Source organism: Paralichthys olivaceus, chromosome 5, assembly GCF_024713975.1.
Source record: "Paralichthys olivaceus isolate ysfri-2021 chromosome 5, ASM2471397v2, whole genome shotgun sequence".
NCBI classification, from domain to species: Eukaryota; Metazoa; Chordata; class Actinopteri; order Pleuronectiformes; family Paralichthyidae; genus Paralichthys; species Paralichthys olivaceus.
This window is the reverse complement of record NC_091097.1, coordinates 10,215,144-10,237,332: the sequence shown is the minus strand read 5'-3', so window position 1 is coordinate 10,237,332 and position 22,189 is coordinate 10,215,144. Positions and strand designations below refer to the sequence as shown.

Genomic DNA, 22,189 nt, shown 5'->3' with positions numbered 1-22,189 from the left:
GAATTTTCCAAAAAGTGAAAAAAGAAATCTGTATTTCTCACCACCACTCTCAATTAACACGTCAAATAGATCATCCATCTGCTGGCTGGCTGCAGTGGGACCCTGCAGACACATAAAGAGTAAATGACAACTGACAACATAAAGACTAACTAAACGCAACAATTTATTTCACTGTTATTTTCCCACCTGAACAGCTATTAGCATGCTGCGTGTCTGTTTAACTGCATCCTCATAGCGCGGAGGGTCCTTACACTTTGACAGATGGTTTTTGAATGTCGGCTGATGCAACATCAATGGTGGTTGACTGTGACTGGGAGACTGTAACAGGAAGAGAAAAGAGTCAAATGAAAAACAGGATACAGCCGACAGACACCACCATTCAAATGCATTTCACATTTTACAAATAAACCAGACTCAGCACTTAAGTTACAGGAAAATAAAAAAAGAAAGTAGAAGAGACTTAAGGATCATCTTCTACCTTATTGACTGGTCCATTAGCGATTGGCTGGTTAACGGCGGCTCCTGTAGGACAACCACTCACTGGGAATGTGCTGAGTGAACTTTGTGCTGCGGTGTCCATCCTCCATGTCTGCAGTGAAAGTCAGCAGGGAGCCAAGCAATAATAAATGCATTAATGCAATCGATGTTAGGGGAATGCTTTCTGCAACATGTACGGAAAACTACACACACGCACGCACACGCTCTGTGGGAGTTATTTCTGTTGTAAACAAGCTACAGAGGGAATTGGGGAAAAGAAGATTGCTCTTGATCACCTGCTTTTAGTTACATTGAATTTTGTCTGGCCTCTTCAGCTGAGGCTTGACCACATTTTAACCCAGCTTGTGCTACGCATCTTAACTCATGAGTTTGTGTTGAGCTGCGGTTTCTGTATCTAATTCTGGCTGCGTGTTGGACTCGGAGCAGAGCGACGACAGAGGGCAGCGAGGCCGCTACGGTCGGCCGTCACTCAGAACCTGCTCCAGTCGCCCATGTTTCCACGGAACGTCTTTTGATGTGAGTAGAAGATTTCACCACCCGGCCGAGGCCTGTTATTATCATGGCAACAGGGAAGACGTATTACCCACTGGTAGCGTGTAATTGATTGTTAGAGAGAAAAACATAGGATATGTGATACATCAGGCAGCGCCATCAAAAACACTGCACCACATCTACGATGCGCAACTCCACTACACAGAAAACGTATGATTTCAGGTGTCGCATGTTTCATGTGTGAGTCTCCACATACACTTCAAGTTTGTATATTCTAAAGGAATGCAAAACGAAGTCACAGCTGATACTGATGACTAATAAGGAGGCAGAGCGAGGCACTGTGCTGGAGCATTGTGTATTTTCTTACCTTTGTCAGTGGCGGACTTTGAGTGCTGCATTGCTGTCGTAGAGCTGCTGAGGCCTCTATTTTCTGTGGCACCTGTCCAGAGGTCTGGATGAGGCCTGGGGCTGTGCTGCTAACAGTAGTGTGTAATTTGATGCAGTTGGCTGGGAGCTGGATAGTGAGTGCTGAGGCAGGAGGGGATGCAGGCAGCAGAATCTGCGCTCCGGCCTGGACACACTGCTTGATGGTCTGATGGCTGATGAGGAATTGATTTGGAGAAGCTGAGTGGCTCTGATCCACAGCCTCCTCCTGTTTGACCAACACTGGCAGACAAGGGGAGCTACAGGGAGCGGAGCAGTTTAAGGGGGACCTGTTCTCCTCTTTGACCTGGATGTGAGCGAGAGGGCTGAGCTGAGGTGGAGAATCTACCTGCTGACTCCTCTTCTCCACCTCCAGCTGCATCTTCAGTTCCTCCACCAGCCTCTGCTCCTGCTCCAGCTTTCTCATCAGCTCCTCAATCTGACGCTCCTTCTCATGAAGACGTTTGTCCTTTTCAGAGTCCTTCCCAGAGGACCCTGTCACTGTGGGTAGCTCCTCCTTTGGAGCTCTCTGTGGGGAGCTCTTGCAGGGAGCAGTGGAGACTGGAGACAGAGAATCTGAAGGATTTGCTGGACTCTCTGCCACACTACTGTCCTCTATACCCAGACTGGACACCTTGGAGGCTACAGGGGACACAGGTGGGGATAACTTTGGGTTTTCTGACGTTGTGGCAGCAGTTGTTTCCACAGCAGCAGCAGTCTGGATGTTAGAGGTCTCACGATATAACTTCAGCCTCTCTATCAGATCTGTCTTAGTCCCAGAAACAGGGAGCGATCTGCGTTTTAGTTCCATTTTCAGCCCAGCAACCTGTAAACACAACACATTATCATAGAATATCTCTCAAATCTTTGATTGGGCTCCTCTGCAGCATGCATGAGGTGCATAAAGTCAGGCTGTGTCACCTTCATCTCCTCCAGATTAGCTGGTAAGTGATCCAGTTTGCGGTTCATCTGAGTGTGGCGGGGCTGTATGGGGGCAGATGCAGCGTTTCCACTCAGAACAGTGGAACAGCTGGTCTGTACCTCAGTTGCTGATCTGTTGTAATAAGACGGAAGAGAAAGGGAGTACAGAGTTTGAACTATTATCTACTTTTCACAATTAACAGCTTCTGTGTAGGAAACCTTGGGCAGGAAATGTCAAGTATTTGAGAGGAACGGCAGCTGTGGTCGGACAGTCGAGGCAGTGAGCTTCACGACTTCTAAAAGCAGGTGTGAGTGCAAAATTTAAATAAAAACTTCACTTTGGAAGGAAGCTACATTTGTACGTCAGGGTTGTTTCAGAAGCTTAAACAATGAAGCCTATACACACAAAGACTGTGGGTGGGCAAAATCCTGTCTATGGCTGTGTCCGTGTTGCAGAATGAAGCCATACTTTACTGTGGCAGGCAGGACGGCCGGGTAGTTGTACTGCTGCTGTTGCTGGTTTAAGATCTGGAGCTGCAGGAACTGCTGCTGCTGCTGCAGGAGGCGGGCGTAGGCAGAATCCATTGGTACGTCATTGAGCTCCTGCTTCTGGTCCGGGGGTATATACTGATGGTACTTCAGCTTTTTCACCCACGGTTTGGGCTCTTTGCTCTTTTTGCTACGGCTTTTATCGCCAGGCTGCTTGGACAGGCTCTGCTGCAGAGCACAAGACAACAAAGGAAAGGGGACATGTAAAAACCTGAGAGGACCATCTGGACGATTCCTGATCTCTATGTCTGATCAAGTTTATCCAGGAATAGAGTCAGCATAGCCAGTACCAACACTTCAAGACTTAGAACTGATGGTGGATTTTTATAGCTTGAACACTGAGCTGGGGCATTGTTCTGACACCCGATGAGAAACGCAGGATGAGGAAACGGGTAGTGGAAATGTGAGCCTTATTGTTTTACCACCTGCAATTACAGGATGCACATGAAAATGGCTTGGCATAAGAGCAGCAGGTTATAACTTTGAAACCTCAAGTTGGGCTAAGCCAGCACACACACCCTGCGTTTTTTCAAATTCAGTCCACTATCGTATTCCAAGGGAGAGAGAGGTCACTTTGTGCTCAGAGAGTAACTGGATTATAATAAACGCACAAGTTGTTACTTCACCCTTGATTTTTGGCTTATAGTTGACACAGCTTAAATAAGGGAGGGTCAGCCCATCATTAGACCCTGACTGAAGACAAACTGTGGCTGGCACATATTTATATCAAGGACTTCACCTCATTGTTCCTTAAACTGCACTTTGCTTGGCTGAATTTCAGTTCCACCCTAAACTGATGTGACTTTCAGAGTGATAAAACACAGACGCTGTGTCTTCTGACGTATAGGTCATCACATTTCCAAAGGAAACAAAAAAAACGAACGGTCAATAAATCAGAGAGACAGAGAGCCAAGGTCCAGAGGTCAGTTTCCTGTCAGCTGGTTAGAAACTAAATGAACTCTTCCTTTAAAAAGAACAATCACTGCTACACTTAGGTAAAATAAGACTTTGAAAGGTCTTTGGACAAACCACAAACTAGAAAAAAAACCTCACCTTGACAAGAACTGGCCCTGGCGTGATACTGGACACAACAGTGGTGATTGGCTGAGGTGCAGATGCTTGTGAGTTGCTTTGCTGCTCATTGGTTGAGACGGGTTTGAGTAAATCTGACGGGGACTGTGAGTTAGATGGTGGGGAATGCTGAAAAAACAAGAGACAGAGAAAAACAAACACACAAACCGTTCAGTCAGAGCGGTCATTAATCATCATCCCACGCTCGACAAGAAAACCAAATGGAATAAAAACAGGCTGATAAACTCATAAAATGAAAAACAAGCATGATATGTGTCAACTAATTTTATAAATGGCTTTACACACAGTTGTCCTGTGAGAGCATGCATTAAACAAAATGTTAACGTAGGTCTAAAGTTTTATTTTGTGAAAATTTGTACCAATGGAAACTGAGAATTTTATAGGCTTATAACATAAAAAAGGTGCTTATATATTTTTAGACTTATAGAATAGAAAACTTGTTATAAAAGTGTGGTTCATCTGTTAACATGGACAGTTTCTGTTTTAAGATGTGTAATGGTTGAAGGTTCACCTGTGCGGCAGAGTTTAACTGAGAGGAGGGTGAAATGGCCCCAGTCCCTGCAGACTCCCTGACAGAGGTCGAAGTGGAGCCGGGAGTTTCCTGGCTGGAAGGCTGCTCTGGTGATAAGGCCTCACTGCTGTCCTCATCAAAGCTGTAAACATCTGCTGCTTTAGAGTAGTTTGACTTTTCACCTATGAGGCCGACATCAAACATAAATAAGTGCAGCTTGTTATTTATTTAAAGGATGAGTAAAAACTGAAAAAACGAAAAGCATTTGTTACACTACCATTTTGCTGTGTCTCTACATACTAGATTCATTAAGTTGAAGGTAAGTCAGTGACTATAACAAACTCCAAGACATTGCTGCAGGCTTACATATTTAATATAGACATATCAGTATCAGATAATGAAAACTTTTTTGTATGAGTTGTTAATGTTTATTTTCTCAATAAAAGTTCTTTATATTTAGATGTATTTGTGTTTTCTTTTTATTAATAGTTATTTATAATGAAGTTTATGGTTAAGCCTCATTGACATTTCTTTGTCAATAGTGACATCTTAGAAATCATTGCCAGTCTTTTTTCATTTATATTGGCTGATATTTCATCTTGGAAATTTTCCACTCCCTAATATTGTTTTCAGCCTCCAAAAATCCATATCAGTTGGACTCTACTTTTGACTTCTAAAATACTAGTGAAAAAACAACTATGGCTAAACTCAAATCTTTTAATGACTCATGTCGTCTAAGATGGAGGATATAACAAGCATCTACCATCGTTGACCTCTTCAGAAGCAGAGTCCACAGGCAGGATGTTCTTCTCCACCAGCTCCATGGGTCCAGGTCGCTGGGCGATCTTCTCATTGAGATCATCAGTCAGTCTGGCCCTCTTCAGCTTCAGCTGTGTAGCCTGCAGGGAGGCCTCCGCCTGCGACTCTGATAAAGATACAAAGGATCATTGGTTGTGATCTGGCCAACATCAGTCAGCCTCTTAACCGCTTCATTAGAGTAACGCAGCAGCTTCAGCAAGACCTTTATCTGGTTAGAACTTTGTAAAACAAAACAGGCAGTAAGTTGAGACAGATAAATAACCACATTTCGTCCCTCTTATCTAGCAGCTACTTACGGGTGAGAACACACAGGAGGATGGTTACCTTGCAGGATGTGCATGCGGACCAGCTCAGATCGCTCAGGTCTGCTGCAGAGTTTGTGCTTTAGGAAGTTCCCTGTCTGTTAAGAAAATGAAAATATTATGGAGAAATACTATATATGGAGGATAACACAGTCATGTTCAGCTGCAGTGTTGATGACACTAGCTGGTTTCTTACCTTGGCTCTTTCCAGGCTGCGAATCTGCTCATGAAAGGCAGCAGGTGTTTTCAGAGCTGTGACAAGGTGACAAAACAACATTCGTAACTTCTCGTGCTCGACACACGTAAACTTCCTTCCATTTTAAAATAAATAAACAACTAAATAATAAAACAAAAAGGCAAATAAATCAGATTAGTATAATAACAGTATGCACTGACTTAAATATATGAAAAAAAAAAACTTAGAACATTTCAAAAGTGTATTATTGTCTAAGATGCTGTTGCCTTAAAAACCTACAAACTACAACCCAGCCGTTACCAGTTTAACCTTCCAAAGATCTCTGGCTGGTTTTTGGACCTATATACAATCCTATATAATCTTAATCAATATAATTTTTATCTATCACTATATCTTTATGGCATCATCCCCACTGGATTTAAAACTCTGTGGCTTAACTGTCAATCTTCTTTAAGGGCCTGTCACTCCCATCAAACTGAGCTATGGATTCAGATTCCTCCCCTGCACCTCTCTCACTTAATCTCAGTGCAGCTTGTAATATTATAGATCACTTTCCCCCAGTGGAAACCAATTTGGTTTCTCTGGCCGGGCTCTCGCATGGTTTAAGTCTTACTTATCTGAAAGACACAGCGTTTCCTGAAATAATACTACATCAATATTTACCGACGTGAAATATGGAGTACCCCATGGCTCTCTTCATGGCCCTCTATATTTCGACTCCTGGCCAAAACATACCCAGTCATGGATTTAATTTCCATGGCTGTACTGATGATACTCTGCTATGTTGCCCTGTAAAAGATGAACCATTCTCAAATGATCTAATAAGAGGCCTGCTTGTGTCTGCGAAAAGATGAAACTCAGAAGCTGGTTGCTGGTCAGAGTTCTGACATGAACAGTTTGAGCAAGTGACAGTAACCCTCCCCAACTGCACGATTTCTCAAAGTATGACAGATGATCCTTGCTGTTATGGTTGATCCTACCCTCTCCTTTAAAGACTACATTAAAAACGTCACCTACCGATATTACTAAATCTTGAAATTGTTCAGACCGAGATTACTGTAAACATGCTGATAACTACTGCATCTTTTCCCTCGAACACATGACCGCCCAGGTTGTGTGCCTATATCTCTTCAACCACTCCTCCCTGTTCTCTCTATTTTCACTCAAGCTGGAACATATGCCACCCTGAGACCCCTCTTTCCCTCTCCTGGCTGTCGGTGCCTCGTTCCAGATGTTTTGGATCTGGATCTTCATCCTCCAGGAGTCTCTCTCGCCGAGTGTTTGTTTGTTTCTACTCGACGTGTGAATGACGTGCTTGTTTCTTTTCCTTGTGTATGTTTGTGTAGTCTGTCCTCTTTTACAGATCTTCCTGGTGGTCGCGTGGCTCAGGTCTTATCTGTTGGTTGCATGTGGCAGTTGCTTGATGTCCTCCCAGATCATTTTCTTCATTAATGTCGCAAGCTATAATGTCATCGTCCTGACTGTCCATATTTTAAATCTTCTTTTCTCTATTCTGTAAACACCACATCTATTGCTTATCTGTTGGTCCTGGGGGAGCGATCCCTCCTCTTCTGCTCTCTTAGAGATTTCTTTCTTTTTTTCCTGTTTATGTGTTTTTTGGGGAGTTTTTCTTTGTCTGATTCAAGGGTCTAAGGACAGCATGTGTCGTAATATTGTAGATTTTTAAGACCCTTGATGCAAAACTGTGATTTGTGATATTGGGCAATAGGAAAAGATTTGACTTCACTTTCCATCCTAACTCGGCAACAGTGTAATCTCTTTTTTCTATCATTATTTTCATGTGTTTTGTCTTTGTTCTGCATCAGTGTGACATTAATAATAAACAGAAGCTCATGGGAGTCCAACAGGAAGTGTCAGCTTTACTGATTCAAGCAGAGAGGAGATTGCTCCATGCAGAGAGTCACTCTTTGATCCCTCTTTGAAACTCATGCTGCTTTAGACGAGGTCTGGCTCACTGACTCGTCACCTCCTCTATGATGAGCACTGTTTGCTTTAAGGACATTTTCGCCGGGGGGGGGGGACGACTCCGAGGAGTGTGTCAGAGGAGCAAAGAAAAACATTCCTGCTCGTCACCTAAATCTCAGCACATACCTACCATGAGCCTGTTAGTGTGGGAGTAGCAGAGTAGCTTCAGTGGAGAATGGCCTGAGATGGCTTGTGTGCAGGTTCATGCTTGGCCAGGCCACAGACTGACCTCCAGTGAAGAAGACTCAGTCGGTGAATCATTTCTCCTTCAGACAGGAGCTGACAACCTGACCGCAGGAGACTTTTCAAGAGTGAACAGGACACATCTATTTCTCTTTCTGCCTTCCCAGCTATCAGCACTATTCTGTCGCAGAGTCAGCTTCTCTTTTATCAGTTTTTCTCTCAAACACAATGCCCATCCAGGGAAAGTAGGGACTGAGTCTGCTCCACTTTGTCACATCAAAAGATGAATGGTATTAAAGTGGGAGCTAGTCCTTTCTGGTTTGGCACTGCTGTGCTGCTTGTTGGCTTATCTGTGATAAATCTTTGAGTCATTTTCATCATCGGCTATGTTTACATGAGGACAATGATCCAACTATTAGTAGGAGCAGAATAAGCCTCACACTTAATGGAATGAATAAATACATTTCTGTGACGAAATTATTTGTCTAAACAAAGCAGTTTGATGTTAATGGCTTAAGGTAGAAAGAGTGAATTTTAGAAAACCTAGTATTTCTACTCCACTACATTTTAACAAAGTATTGCATTACATGTTCATACTAAAATAATGTAGTTAACCATTGTCTCACTTAGCAAGAACTTTTACTTTGAATATTTAAAAGCAAGTACCTACTAACGTCTAGTAAAGTACTTCCTCCATCTACAGTTACACACCTATGGATCCCTCCCCTAGTGTTGCCATATTGTCCTTATGGACCTCATTGAGGACATGACCAGTTACAAAGGTAACTTCAAACTTTCCACATAATCACTCAAAGCATCAAACTGCAAGCTGCAAAACTCATCTCCTTCTACCTTAGGCATGAACCTATGTCATTCAAATGAGAGCAACAAAATATTGTTAGTAAGAAAAGTAGATGAGCATTACGGGAAAGAAGGACACCCTGGACTCTGTTTGTTTTTCTGCTCGTCCAGAAACCTCTTATTCAGACTGTAAGGTAAGAGTCTTGTTTATGTGTGATGTGAATACTCACGTGGCATGATGCCTTGCTCCACAAGCTGCTCCCGAGTTCTCCTCTGCTGCAGACAGAGCTGGAGGACTGTGAGGACGCAGAGACACAGAGGTCAGAGTTCAACTTATACCATTCAGAGCCAACGCCACTGCACACAACCACCTCTGGCTTTAAACTGTGAAACCTGCCAGACTTCAGATAACACAAAGCGCTTATTATTTTCTCTACCCCCAAAAGGCTGAACAGAGAGGCCTGTTCACCACCACAGACATCCTATTCCCTTCCTGTATGGTTTTAACTGGGGCTGTTAAAAGTACCGCACATTTTACAACACTGCAGACCCAAATGTGATTGGCCGAGAGCTTTCCCAGAGCGAGTCAATATCTCTGTGTGCGATGCAAATGCATTTTAGAATCAAACAAAGTACAGCACAGAACATAAACAGATAAAAGAAGGATTAAAGTTGGAGCTGTAGTCACGATAAGGAGCAAAATTGCAGACGGTCATGACGCCACAAGAAACAAGTGAGTTGTTTCTATTTAATAACTTGTTTTTAAAATGTAATCTTGCTTTAGATGGATAAGCACTGATCCATGATGTTATTGTGGAACATCAAAGATGTGTCCATCTTCCAGCAGAAATAGTTGAGTCTTGGACTTAGGCCTGACATACAGTACACGTCCTCAGCTCTGTTTCCCCATCAATATAAACTGTAGTAAGATCCCAGTTTAAACATTTATATACAAGCGAGCGTGGACATGTTATTTCTGCAGAGTGACACGGCTCCGTGCATAAGAAACAGTTTGAAGAGAAAGGTGATGGTGACGAATGAGGCAGCGGCGGCGTGAAGTGCATGAGGCCCTTATCTTCACCACTGTATAGTAACGTGAAGTCAGCTCAGCTACATCTACTCAGTGGCAAAAAGACACACTCACACTCTCTCTCACACTCTCTCTCACACTCTCTCTCACACTCTCTCTCTGTCACACACACACACACACACACACACACACACACACACACACACACACACACACACACACACACACACACACACACACACACACACACACACACACACCAGACCTGCTCAGCTCTCCTGGGAAAGGCGCTGCGTCTGAGCAGGCCTCTGTGACTCACTCTAGCAAAAATAAACTGGGCAGCTGTGAGAACAAGGCCTGGGAACCATGAAATTTGGGGGTAGTGAAGGGGGTGGGATCTCCAGTCGTATGTGGAGCTGAGGGGACGATCACGGGCTCACACTGGTGGGCAGGGGGGAACACAGAGTGACAAGAGCTGAGGCAAAGGGTGGGAGGCTGACTCCATTCTCACAGCAGCAACAGCATCAACTCCAGGGCAGAGGACACTCTGGGGCGTGCCTGCCCCTGCCTGCTGTGTTTTCCTATTACGAGCCAGGGGGGTTATGATCAGCTGGAGACAGATCATACCTGGAGATTGTAAAAAATTGCCATCGGTTTGTCTCAATATTTATATCTGATGTGATTCGGAGAGAATGCTACAGGCTAGAAAATTTATGAGTGCATATTACTACATATCAATACCATCAAAAGCTGCCTCCCAGTGCCACAGGAGAATGCAGAGATTAATTTGAGCGTCAGTATGGGGGTGCACCTCGTGCCCGAGGTCCTCCTCACTTTGTGTCATCTTGTGCTCGACCTGAACCCTGGCTAACCTCGCTGTGATGTAAACTGGCCCCGCTCTCCAGCTCACCAGCAGAGCGTAAACAGAGGTTGTGGAGAAACACAGAGCGAGGACTCGGCTGAAATCCTTGTCTACTGATGTAATCTCTAATCTCAGACCCATGTTGTTCTCAGCAAATCAGCCCTGGAGGTCTCCCATCAGACCTTTTCTGTTTTATTTGACTTTTTTTCTTTTAAGAAACAATTGGCTATAGATTCTCTCTGGCCAGTGAGAGTTGAATTTAGCTAAGCAGCAGACTGACACTGGGTTATGTTGACTTTGTTGTTATATATACCAAAGACTTTAAACAAAGTCCAGTTTTATGTCATTTGAGTGTGAAGCGGCGGATTCCGATAGTACCGCCAGTCATCTTTTGCCTATTCAAAGGGTATATAAAAACATAGGAGCTTGCCAGAACTGACAGAATTTTTTATTAACATGTAAAGAAAAAACATGGGTCAGTTTACCAGTAAGTATAAAATATATTATTACTCCTTTTATCCTAAGATCAAACAACGCAGGGCATTTGTCAGCTAGGTTTGAGCACTAAGTGGTTCTTACATAATGACTGAGAACAAATGGGAGGGAAGATGTGGCTGTTTAAACAGAACTGTAACTATAAATAACTGTATAAGAATATCAATTTAAAACACTCTGAATGTGAGCCTGGTGATAATATACTGGCAAGTCTTAGTTTGAGAGAGAAATACTTATTTTTAGTTAAGTCGCAAATACTTATGTGTTGTTTAAATAGATTTAAACAAATCTTTACATATGCAATTCTTGGTTGATGATTTAGCTTATTCCTTTTGTGCAATTTTCTCATTTGAATGTTATGCATCCTAGAAGAATCAATATGCATTATCTCTTTTGCAGGGTGAAAAAACACTGAACGTTATGAACCAGTCACTGTCTTTGGTGGTTGGCGAATCATCAAATGTGACTTTAAATGCGTTACAACAATTTAAAGAACCTAAACCCCAGTGACATTGCTTTTTGAATGACTGATAAACAGTTATATTGTGTTTTAATTTAAATCCACATTACTCTGAGCCTAGTCTAAGTTGCTGCTGATGAAAGATTACAAATATTCAAATAATCTTTATATATCTGTGTATTTCACCTCATTTGAATGACGCATCTTACATTACAGCAGTGAATTTATGGTTATATTATGTCAGAAAACATAACAACGTTGAGTGCCAGTAAAAACATGCATGATAAAACGATATGTTCTCTCCTAAATCTCCCTGACTCTTGACTGTTTTTATAGAACAAGTTTGATTGATTATCCATCACAGCTCGACTCTATCCTGTATAAATGATGCTTGGCATGAGTCAATGTGATGAGCTTCACTGTTGCCCTGTCATTTCCTGTTGGGGCGCGTCTACGTCACTACGACCCCCCCTTTTCCACTGCTGCCTGCCTCAGTAAAGACTTACGAAAGCATAATAAAAACTTCTTGCCGATATTCAAATAAAACAACGGAAGGCATGCAGATAAGACAAGAGAAAGACAGGGAGAGCACCTGATTTGAAATTACCCCTGCAGATGGAGGGGGTCTCCACATCAAGGCAGGCCATGGAGGACAGTGCTGGTTTGCTTGGCGGCCAGGTCTGGAGTCCCATGGAGTGATGAGGCTAGTGAAGAAGGGGGAGAGTCAGGGAGAGAGAAGACGCAGCTCTGAGCGAACGACAGCTGGCTCGCAGAGCTGCACGCAGTCCCTCCTCTCTGGCTCTGTGCTGGCCTCTGAGGAGAAAGCGTGTGTGTGTGTGAGAGTGTGCGTGAGTGCTCAGCCAGCGTCAGGAGGAGGGAACACAGTGCTGCTCATGTTAACCCTCTCTAGGTCACTTTGTTCTCCTCACAGAGGACTCATCATACTACAAGAAGAAACCCTGGGGAACTTTTGCTTACTTTGTGAATATCTCATAATAATCAAATTCACTCAGCAGGGGCCCAAATATCCAATACATCGATAAAAAACAAGCTGAGGGGATTTTCAGTGGGCACGTCTCCATGAGAAACAGCATGAGTGGGGGTTATTTCTCAATACATTTTTGTAACAGTAAATAACAATGACAGGAGCAAACACATGGGTCCTCGGGGACATGGAGGCTTATCTCTTAACATTTTTTTTTTTTTCAGGATAAGTTATGAATTTGTAGTTATTATTGTTACCTCCACCAAGGAGGTTATGTTTTCACCACTGTCTTTTTGTATGTTTGTTGATTGTTTTTTTTGGTTGGTTTGTAAGCAAGATTACAAATTAACAAATCAATGGATTTCCACGAAACTTGGAAGGAGGATGTGGAATGGGTAAGGGTTGAACTTATTACATTTTGGTGAGGTTCCAGATCAGGGAACAGTAATCTGTACATTGCAAAAGAGTTTTTCAACATTGTCACCGTTTTCCAAGGAAATCATCAGGAACATTTAGGAAACAGCTTGATTGAATATAAGGGGACACCTGAGGATTTGCAGAGGACATTTTAGTTTCCATTGTTGCTTTACAACACCATTCATTTAGAGCTAGTCATAGTTGTTGTATTAATCCAGTGTGACAATGAAAACATTTTTTATAGTAAAAATTCTAGGAGGGGACAAAAATATATAGCGGATTATCCCAAAAAAAACCCATCTAGTCGTGGTTTATGGTGTAACATGGCATTCCTGGTTCAAAACGCACAAACAGGAAATGAGATAACAGGGAATGAAACTAATTGTGCTGATGTGTCTCAGTAGGTCCAGGAAGGCGGGTTTAAAAATATGTCAAAGCTAAAGAGCGCGGGCATTATTTCCCACTGAGGATCTGATGTGAAAGTGAAGCCGCAGAGACACAGGGTGCGTTCAGTCCTCCTGGCTGTTTCCGTGATGTGCCTGAACAGGACAACACATAATGGGGAGGACTGCACCACTGTGTTTTGGATTATTGGGATTTCACTGGTGGGATCAAGAAATATGCAAGTCAAACAGCATCAGACAGGGGGAAACATGCAGCCGGTAAAGCAAATGGGACTAGTACAGTCAGGCGCAATATGTTATGACGGCTCACCGCTGGGATGGAATAATGGTGAACAAGAGCATAAAAAATACGAGCAGAGCAGTCGGAATGTGGGAAAACATCTTTCGTCGTGTCACACGTCTGTAAATACACAGAATTCCTCTAGAGTTCAGGTTTCATAAGTTCACTGGACACGGAAATAAAACAGGAATTTTATGAATACCTCACACACCTGTTTTGTCCCATAGTCAAAACGTCTCTCCTGCATCATTCTGCTCTGGTCTCTCAAATTCACATTCTAGAACAATGCTGTTTCTCCTCATCTGCAACAATTTAAAGTTTGATCGCCAGTATTACACCTCAAGGTAGCTTCTATTGATTCAAGATGTTTTCCATTCACATAAACTATCGACACTATATTCAAATTATCACTGAGCTACAGTTTAGAGCACATTGTTTTATCACAGCAACAATTTACCTGCATTGACTGTTATTAAAAGCCGTTTTAGCTGATGATTATCACTATCATTACATTATTACATCCATGTGCTTACCACTGGCTATTTGTTTTCACTATGACAAATTTATAATCACTCATTTAGAATAGAGTGAAAACATATGAGTTTGCAGCTGCAGGCACGAAGGAGTATTTGATCACAACACAGGTTTTTGTGGAAGAAAGATTCAATTTGGTGGATGTATGAGAAAGTCTATTGTACTTTGGTCTATTTGATCTAGAGAGAGAAAAAAACAGATGTAGGTTTTTGCCTTTTAGTTTTCGTGCGGATAATATTCATAACTAACTTCAAACAAACACAGAGGTTTAACATGAGGACACGTGAACCAACAGGTAACTGATTCAATCTGTGACTGTCCCATTCTTGCTTCTTATGAGCATTTTTATTGTAACTGGTTTCCCAAAGATAAAACAGACATATGTGATATTGTGTCAAAATCTAGTTGCTATACATTTCATTTAAATTTTGATGAGCAAGATACATGGAATAGGCTTTATCAGATCATAGTTAAGCTTTTAACTGTGACTAGTAATCACATCCACTTCATAAAGTACTGTGGCTGGTCCATTTGCTTCCACACTGCATAAAGTAGGGACCACACAACTGAAGCCCACCTGCATTTTTAAGGAGTTTTGGTTATTCACTCCACAGTTTGATTATAGGACTTTGGTTTGGTTTAATTCTGTCATAAAACAAACTACGTACCAAAAACTTTTTTTTGTTTTAAATAGTGTTTGTGCATATGGGACTAAGCACCTAGAAAATAAGATTCAGTGCCACAGATCTTTAAGTTAAAACTGGGAAAAACAATGCTTCATAGCTGCTATCTAATTTTATATAAGTTATGACATTATACTGTACTTAGTTTATGAGTTGCTCAAAATATCAGTGCTGCTCTCCCTACACTTGTTTTAAATCTTACTTCCAATGTGATTTATTTCTTTGACCCCCTGAAATATAAAGAATTTTTATCATCCTCCTGTGCACCTTCATATACATTAACTTGACATCATTTTCAAGACCTTACTAGTAACTATTATGAACTTACCGCGTACCCCTCACATTCGCATCTTAGTACAATTTTAAGTTTCTGTTGGAGAAAACCAACACAGACATGGGGGAGAATATGCAAACTCCACATAAGAAGCACGGACCGAATTCAAGCTAAGAACTTTCTTATCGTGACAGACCTTACCACTTCACCACTGTGCCACACAAACCAAATCCACCCTTCCAAGCAAAGACTTTTATGTTTTCCCACAGTTGCATTGATCTTAAATGGTAAATGTAAAGTTTGTCTCACCAAACTCCTCTGCTGAATTATGCTTAATGGAAGGTTAACACATGGAAACTTGAAATGTATTAACAGAGAGTGAACAGAAACCATTCCTTCACATTGCAGCAACTCCTGTATTCTAGTGTATGAGCCTGTCTTGTGTTTATCGACAGTGGGATGAGTCATTTCAGAAGAAACCAGAAAACCCCAGATGACTTTCTGTGAGTAGGAGCTGCAGATTCCCCAGGCTATTCTCATCTTGACCATTACTACAGTGTCACGATGTTTAACCAGGAGCAGGTTTTGGCAATGGCTCCTTCAATGATGAGACGGTAGAATTTGAATAAATGTCTGGTAGTTATTAAGATGTGAAGTAGAATACATGAATTGCCGTTAAGTAGTAGAAACCTGGGCACACTGGATGTGGAACAGCATCGGAACGGCCCAGTTTTCATTCCCCTGCCGATGACCTGGCACACCGGCTGCTGCTGCGACGCTGCTCAGCCACGGTTCAGCTGCAGATGTTGTGTTGCTCTTCTAGCAATGAATGGATTTTTGAAAACCGGTACAGAAAATGTGGCGAATGATCATTTCCACAGTTGATTCTGCTGAGAACAGCGCACAGAACACAGGAAAAACTGCACTGCATCTGCGGCTGAAACACGGCAGAGGAGTTCTGCAGCAGCAGCAGCCGGTGTGCCAGGTCTAATCTGTTGGACGACATGGGCGCGCAAAGGAAAACCACGTCCAGTGTGCCCTGGCTGTAGGAATCTGGAAAGGGGCTGAGATGTTGGTGTCCATGCAGCGCAGTGTTGTTGGTAATGGCAATTTGTAACATGAGCCTTGAATCTGAGCCAGGAAGGATGCCAGCAGCTCAATATTCTGCTTCCCGCTGCTTCATGTTTTCACATGTCATGTACTAAAACTTACATTATATAAGTTCTTCTACACATCATCAAGGCCATTGCACACTGATGAGGATTTAAGGCTGGTTTTCCCATTTGTTTCACTAATGTTATACTTTAGCCTAACTACTGCTATTTTCTTTATTGCTCTACATCATTATGCAACCAAGACCGCAGCATTTCCTCTTTGACACACAGCAGCTAGTACTGTTTAGTTTCATTTTTTCTTTTTTCTCCTCAAACCACTGTAAAAAGAAAAGCAAAGAAAACAAAAAACAAACCCTTTCCTACAACAGAAACCCATCGCTAAATGAAGTTTAGGAATTTATAGTATTGAGCCAGACTGTCCAAATTGGCCAAACTTAAAAAACTAACTAACTAACTAACTAACTAAAATATTCTTGATACTTTACATTTCATGTGGACAAAACATTGTCACTTCTGGCCATGTGGTAGTTTTTCCATATAAATATGAAGAAGTCAAATATATATTAGTGATTCAATAATAATTATTAATAAAGTTAAAGTTACTCTATTTTTAAAAAATCGTCTTCTCTAATAAACTATTTATCAGTGATTGAATCTTTTCCATTTGTTCTTTGCTTTAGGGCATCAGTAAGTAAGAACAGATTTTCTTTCTTTGCATGCTCAGCTGAATTTAACTATTAGTTTAAATGCCCAACTTGCTAATGGAGTCTTTGATCAATTGATTAAGCTTTTTTCTATAATAGCTAAATTAATTATGAAAAAATTCAGATCAAAGCTTCCCAGAAAAATTGTCTTATTTTATCAGAACAAAAGTCAGAAACCAAAACTAGTCATACTGAATGACAAGGAGAAGTATCAAATCCTCTAATTTAGGAAAAAAGGAACCGGAAAATAAATTGCATATTGTCCTATACTTGTCCTAATTTATTTTAAAAAGTATAGTAACCGAGATGTAGAGCAGGTTGTCTACTAGCTAGAAGGTTGGTGGTTTGATCCTCAGCTCCTATATAGTCTGCATTCCAAAGTTTCCTTTGGCAAGACCCCTGATGGCTGAGCCAGCTGTGCGTATGAATGTGTGAGGTAGAAACAGCGCTGCAGATGGAGGTGCTGTATGTGTGTGTGAATGCAACCTGCACTGTATCAACTTTTACTTTGTTGTATTCAGCTCTAACATGCAACTTTACCATTAGATGTCATTAATTTCTACAAACTGGACCTTTAATATTCCAGAGCTATGATACATATATTACAATAGAGCAGCTTAGACAATGCAGTTATACTCTCCTGAAACCTCACATCCTGTGCTTATTGTCACTATTGTGACTATATTTGCTACTTATGTCATGACTCTTCACTGGGACAGACGTGATCAGACATATTTCCTTTGTGTAGTGAAGGATGTGCATTAGTCTGTCCACAGTGTTTCCTTCAGTCATGTTCACCAGTGACGTCAGAGGTTGTTGGTTTATGCTGCTGTGCTGCCATGACGGTGCGGTGAGAAAGTAGACACAGCCACCCCCTCACTGAGATCCTGACAATCTCATTAGGCTCTTGCCAAAATCCACACATTTTTTTCTCCCCCAGATAAAGTTTCTTTGATCATCAAAGCTCTCATTAGCATCAAGTCCCTTGTGGGGCTTGAAACCAACACACAGACTTAAATTTACCAAGCCTCCCTCAGCTTACTTTCACACACGGTGCTGCAAAGCGTCAAGGTCAAACTAAATTTTGTGACAAACTTGTTGAGTTCAGCTCCAATCACATAAGAAGCAAAAACACTGTGGGTCAAAAACAATCTTTAAAGACCATAATCCGATTTCAAACCACCACTTAAAGGCTTTGTGAGCAACTGTGTCCGTTGCTGATGGTGCCTGCTGATGGGCGCACTGTAATCAAGTTCAGGTGCTCCATGATGAGGGAGTCATCTATTTCAGCTCACATAGGTATTTCCTATAAAACCCAGACTATGTCAAATTCCTTGTGGATTTTCACTGGGGTGGTTCAAGAAAGAATCCCAGGGAAGGTCTGGATAAGAGGCTCATTTAGTGCAATCTAGGTGCAGGTATGGATGGTGCACAGCTCCTTTCATAACACACACAGCTCTCATTCCTGGATCCCTCCGAGCCAAGACGTCAAACTGAACAAGATCGATTTGAGTTTAGCCGGCACATTCTTGTGCATGTGCTGCTACACCAAAGGCAGGTGTTGAGTTTGATCAAACTATGAATCTGTTAATCAAATCATGTTTGATTGTAGGTGAATGATTGCAGGGTTTCAAATCATTTCAAGTCATAGAGTTGTAAAAGTCAGGGAGGCAGTCATGACATTATCTTCAGTAAAGAAAGACAATAAACTAAGAATGTGTTTTAATGATTGGAGTCAAAATGTTCTGTATGCATGAACATCAGCCTTTAAAAGGATACGAGCACAAAAAATGGTTCAAATAATAATAAAGTGTTGAGAGATACTGTATGTGCTGAGAGAAGTTGCACTAAAACTGGATATTCATTTTCACACGGGAGTCTCCACAAACACCCGCTACCATCACATCCCATGAAGGGTTCTGCAGATGGTGGGAAAGCCAGAGGAAAATCCCTGTAGGCCTCCAGTATTCTTTGAAGCTGTGCTGCATGCAGCTGCCTCGGGAGGAAAAAAAAAGAAGGCAGACCTGCGGCCGCTCTGGCCACATTAACATCATCACCAAAAACAGCTAATTGCACACACTTACACTGAACACACATATTCACAGTTGCCCACAGGCAAACTGTAACGATGTTGGAGCATGTGCATCAGGCAACCGCACACAAATAATCACATGTCATTTGCAGAGCATTCATAATAACAAAGACTTACATTCTTTCCCATGGTTTTCATATAAGAAAATAAAGATACTGTCACTCTGACCAATTGTTTCACTGAGATAAATTAGTCAATACTTACAACAATTTGTAGAGAAGCTGAGGTTTGTAGAAACGGTTTTTCAATGACATCAAAATACCACATAAGTGACCATAAATGTGACTGTTTTTCAGTGATGCAATATGTCTGGAACAAGTGAGTCACGCTGCAGCATCAGATTGATGAACCAACGTCATTATTTGTGGCATTTTGTTGAAAAACATCGCTTGAAGTCTACTTGTGGCTGATTTCTCTCTTCAAAACCTTTTTTAGAATTAGAACTAGAATTAAGAAGCTAAATCATTATTTTCCATTTTATCTCAAATTTTCTCTCTAAATTCACCATTTCTTGAAGACTAAACAGAGTAAAACTGCAGTTATGTCAATAAACTACTGCCACAGAAGCAATATCACAGTAGATAACTAACTTTAACATGTACAATCCCAATGTAAAGAGGCAGACCAATAAAAGTTGTTCTGAAATGAGTTGATAAAATCACATAAAAAGTGTTGAATGAGCCCTGTGTACATAGCTATAAAGAACAGGACAAAATAATGTTTTAATAGAGGCGGTGCTAAAACCTCGCCATTAAAAAACAACTCAGCACTACAAAGCAGGGGCAGGCTACACTGCTAAATATAGCTCAGCGTATATGTGGAACAAGCAGCTGGATTTGGGGGGGGGGGGTTGTCTGTTCCATGTCTGTGTGTCTGGGGTATCAGGGTATCCCCACCATCTGTACATCATGTGAGAAAACTAACTGTTACTACAGCAAAGAGCCGGGTCACTCATTCACACTGCAACAATCAGAACTTTCCCAACAGTCTAATTAACCCTTCATTGGCTGTTACACACAACGAGAGCCCCTCCCTCCCTCTGTTGCCCCCCCCTCTTGTCCTGGTTAGACCCAGCCAGCAGCGTGCTTGGCAGGGGGCAGTTACGGGTCGACCACAGACAGAAATAACCTCCTGTTTGCTCACTGGCATGCTGTAACTAATGCTGTTGTTGTGAGCGAATGATGTGCAGTCAGTGGATTTTCAGTGCTGTGTGGAACGGCAGCGCTGGGAAAAGGGAAAACAGATGCTAAAAGCTTAAAATGAATTATTATGAATTGATTAAAATTCAAAAATCAACACTGGCTTCACGAATGATCATGTTTTTTAATGTGTAGAATAGATTGTCTGTGTTGTTGACATCTGTCCACATCTGGTGAGAGCTGATAAAACATGACGGCTTCGATTAGTTCTTGACAGCAAGTTTCTTGTTAAAGTTTACTTTTTACTTCTTGAATACTTAAGCTATCTTAAGTACCTAAAGTAGATTTCTGCATTAGACAAGCAGGAGTGAACGTGGACTGCTTAGACGCCTGCTCAGCTGTATTTTACTGTAATACCATCACTGGCCTGCAGCTCTGCTGACTCAGAGGAAAAACGTCTTACTTCAGATAAAGTCTTCTCGTTGCATTGGATGTATGTGCTTTGAATTCAAATGACATTAACGGCAACCTGGTTTTAGCATGTGGCACACGCTCACACGCTGATGTGATGATGTCATCAGAAGAGTGAAAGTTATGGAGCTTGTGAACATTACTCTAAATTACTGTTAATGCACCAGACTTAACGCAGAGGCCATGAGCCAGCATTTGACACCATGTAACTTTCCATGCCTGACTGGAAAGTGAGTGGAAGAGGAGTGAACGTGCAGATAAAACACATTGGAGTTGTGGCTAAATCTTAATTTTATATATTTGAGTGTGTGGATAACCTGAGTTTCCTAAATCTCAATTTCGAACAGTTTCTTCCTGAATACTCCATCAACACAGGCTAGTGGTATGCATATTATGTTTGTGTCCACAGAAAAAGATTTGTTCACTACAATAACAAGTAGTAACAACAGTGTAACCATGGCCTCAGCCCCAAAGGAGATGGACATTCAGAGCTGTAGGCTGTGCGACTAAGACCACAAGGGAAACATTAACTGCTCTATAAATTCCAGTGATATAAAGTTTGCAATGTTGTCAAATAAACAATGTGTTATGAAAGCCTTACACTAAAGATGGCACAAGGTCAAATTAAAAAAATCCCTTGTGGCTCACTGGTCTTCCCTCAAAAACATTTTGTCCGAGAAGAGATGTGGTATAAAAATTAAGAAATAATGATGAGTAATTGAACCAAACTATGACGTCTCTAGTTAGGTTATGCTCCCTCTATTCAACTACTGTCATCTCCCTGCAACTGATTTACTTCCTGATGCAGCTATGGGAAACAGTGAAGTTACCCTGATTACAGACATTTCCTTCCTCAACCATTCACAGCAATGCCTGGAATGGCTGCAGTATTTACTCAGGCCTGAAGCGGTAAACTGCAGATCCCACACCCACATGGCACATGCATCATGGGCTGTAAAGGCCAAGGGCTCCTGGGAGAGTATAGTTCATGACTGAAAAAATTCTCATTTTGGAGGACACATGATGAAATTAGATAATCTGGTCAGGCTGGTTGGTTATTTGGCCAAGCAGTCCCTGTTCGGTTTGAATTATATCTGCTGTGGGAGCGCCAACAGGACCCAAGATTGGATTTACTACAAATCTGTAGCACCACTTAGTCTCTCTGAATGCTACCCCTCTGCCTTGGGGCCCCCCAGAAACTCCCCCCAAAACTTCTTTCCCAGCTTGTGACAACTATGTTTAGGTCCTCTGTGCTTTTCATACCCACTGCTTGTTGTTTCTGGCTCCAAAAACAAAGTGTTTTAAAAGCATCTGAGAGACCCACAAGTTATTACCACTCTTGTGGAACTACCCTTCGCCCTGGATTACAAAAATCTCAACAGACAAAACAAAAGACCTGGCAAATGCAAGACATTTTTCATGTTTTTAAATTTTGAATAGTCACAAAAACTCAAGCAAATTCACCTTCGGC

At 41.8% G+C, this 22,189-nt stretch overlaps 1 protein-coding gene across 6 annotated transcripts in view; it reads right to left on the bottom strand.

Moving 5' to 3' along the window:
- The window catches only part of mrtfbb (myocardin related transcription factor Bb), a 68,587-nt gene that overhangs the window by 2,250 nt on the left and 44,148 nt on the right, over nucleotides 1–22,189 (bottom strand). For 3 of the 6 annotated variants that reach the window (XM_069525400.1, XM_069525404.1, XM_069525402.1), the window contains 13 exons: nucleotides 12,213–12,324; nucleotides 9,004–9,069; nucleotides 5,804–5,859; nucleotides 5,630–5,705; nucleotides 5,250–5,411; nucleotides 4,487–4,668; nucleotides 3,937–4,083; nucleotides 2,804–3,051; nucleotides 2,335–2,467; nucleotides 1,358–2,239; nucleotides 479–589; nucleotides 187–318; nucleotides 42–102 (listed from right to left, as the gene is read on the bottom strand). In XM_069525400.1, coding sequence (XP_069381501.1) covers nucleotides 42–102; nucleotides 187–318; nucleotides 479–589; nucleotides 1,358–2,239; nucleotides 2,335–2,467; nucleotides 2,804–3,051; nucleotides 3,937–4,083; nucleotides 4,487–4,668; nucleotides 5,250–5,411; nucleotides 5,630–5,705; nucleotides 5,804–5,859; nucleotides 9,004–9,069; nucleotides 12,213–12,324 — 2,368 coding nt within the window. Of the gene's footprint in view, nucleotides 1–41; nucleotides 103–186; nucleotides 319–478; nucleotides 590–1,357; nucleotides 2,240–2,334; nucleotides 2,468–2,803; nucleotides 3,052–3,936; nucleotides 4,084–4,486; nucleotides 4,669–5,249; nucleotides 5,412–5,629; nucleotides 5,706–5,803; nucleotides 5,860–9,003; nucleotides 9,070–12,212; nucleotides 12,459–22,189 lie in introns of those variants that run through there. The other 3 variants (XM_069525401.1, XM_020094762.2, XM_069525403.1) reach the window with 2 other exon arrangements.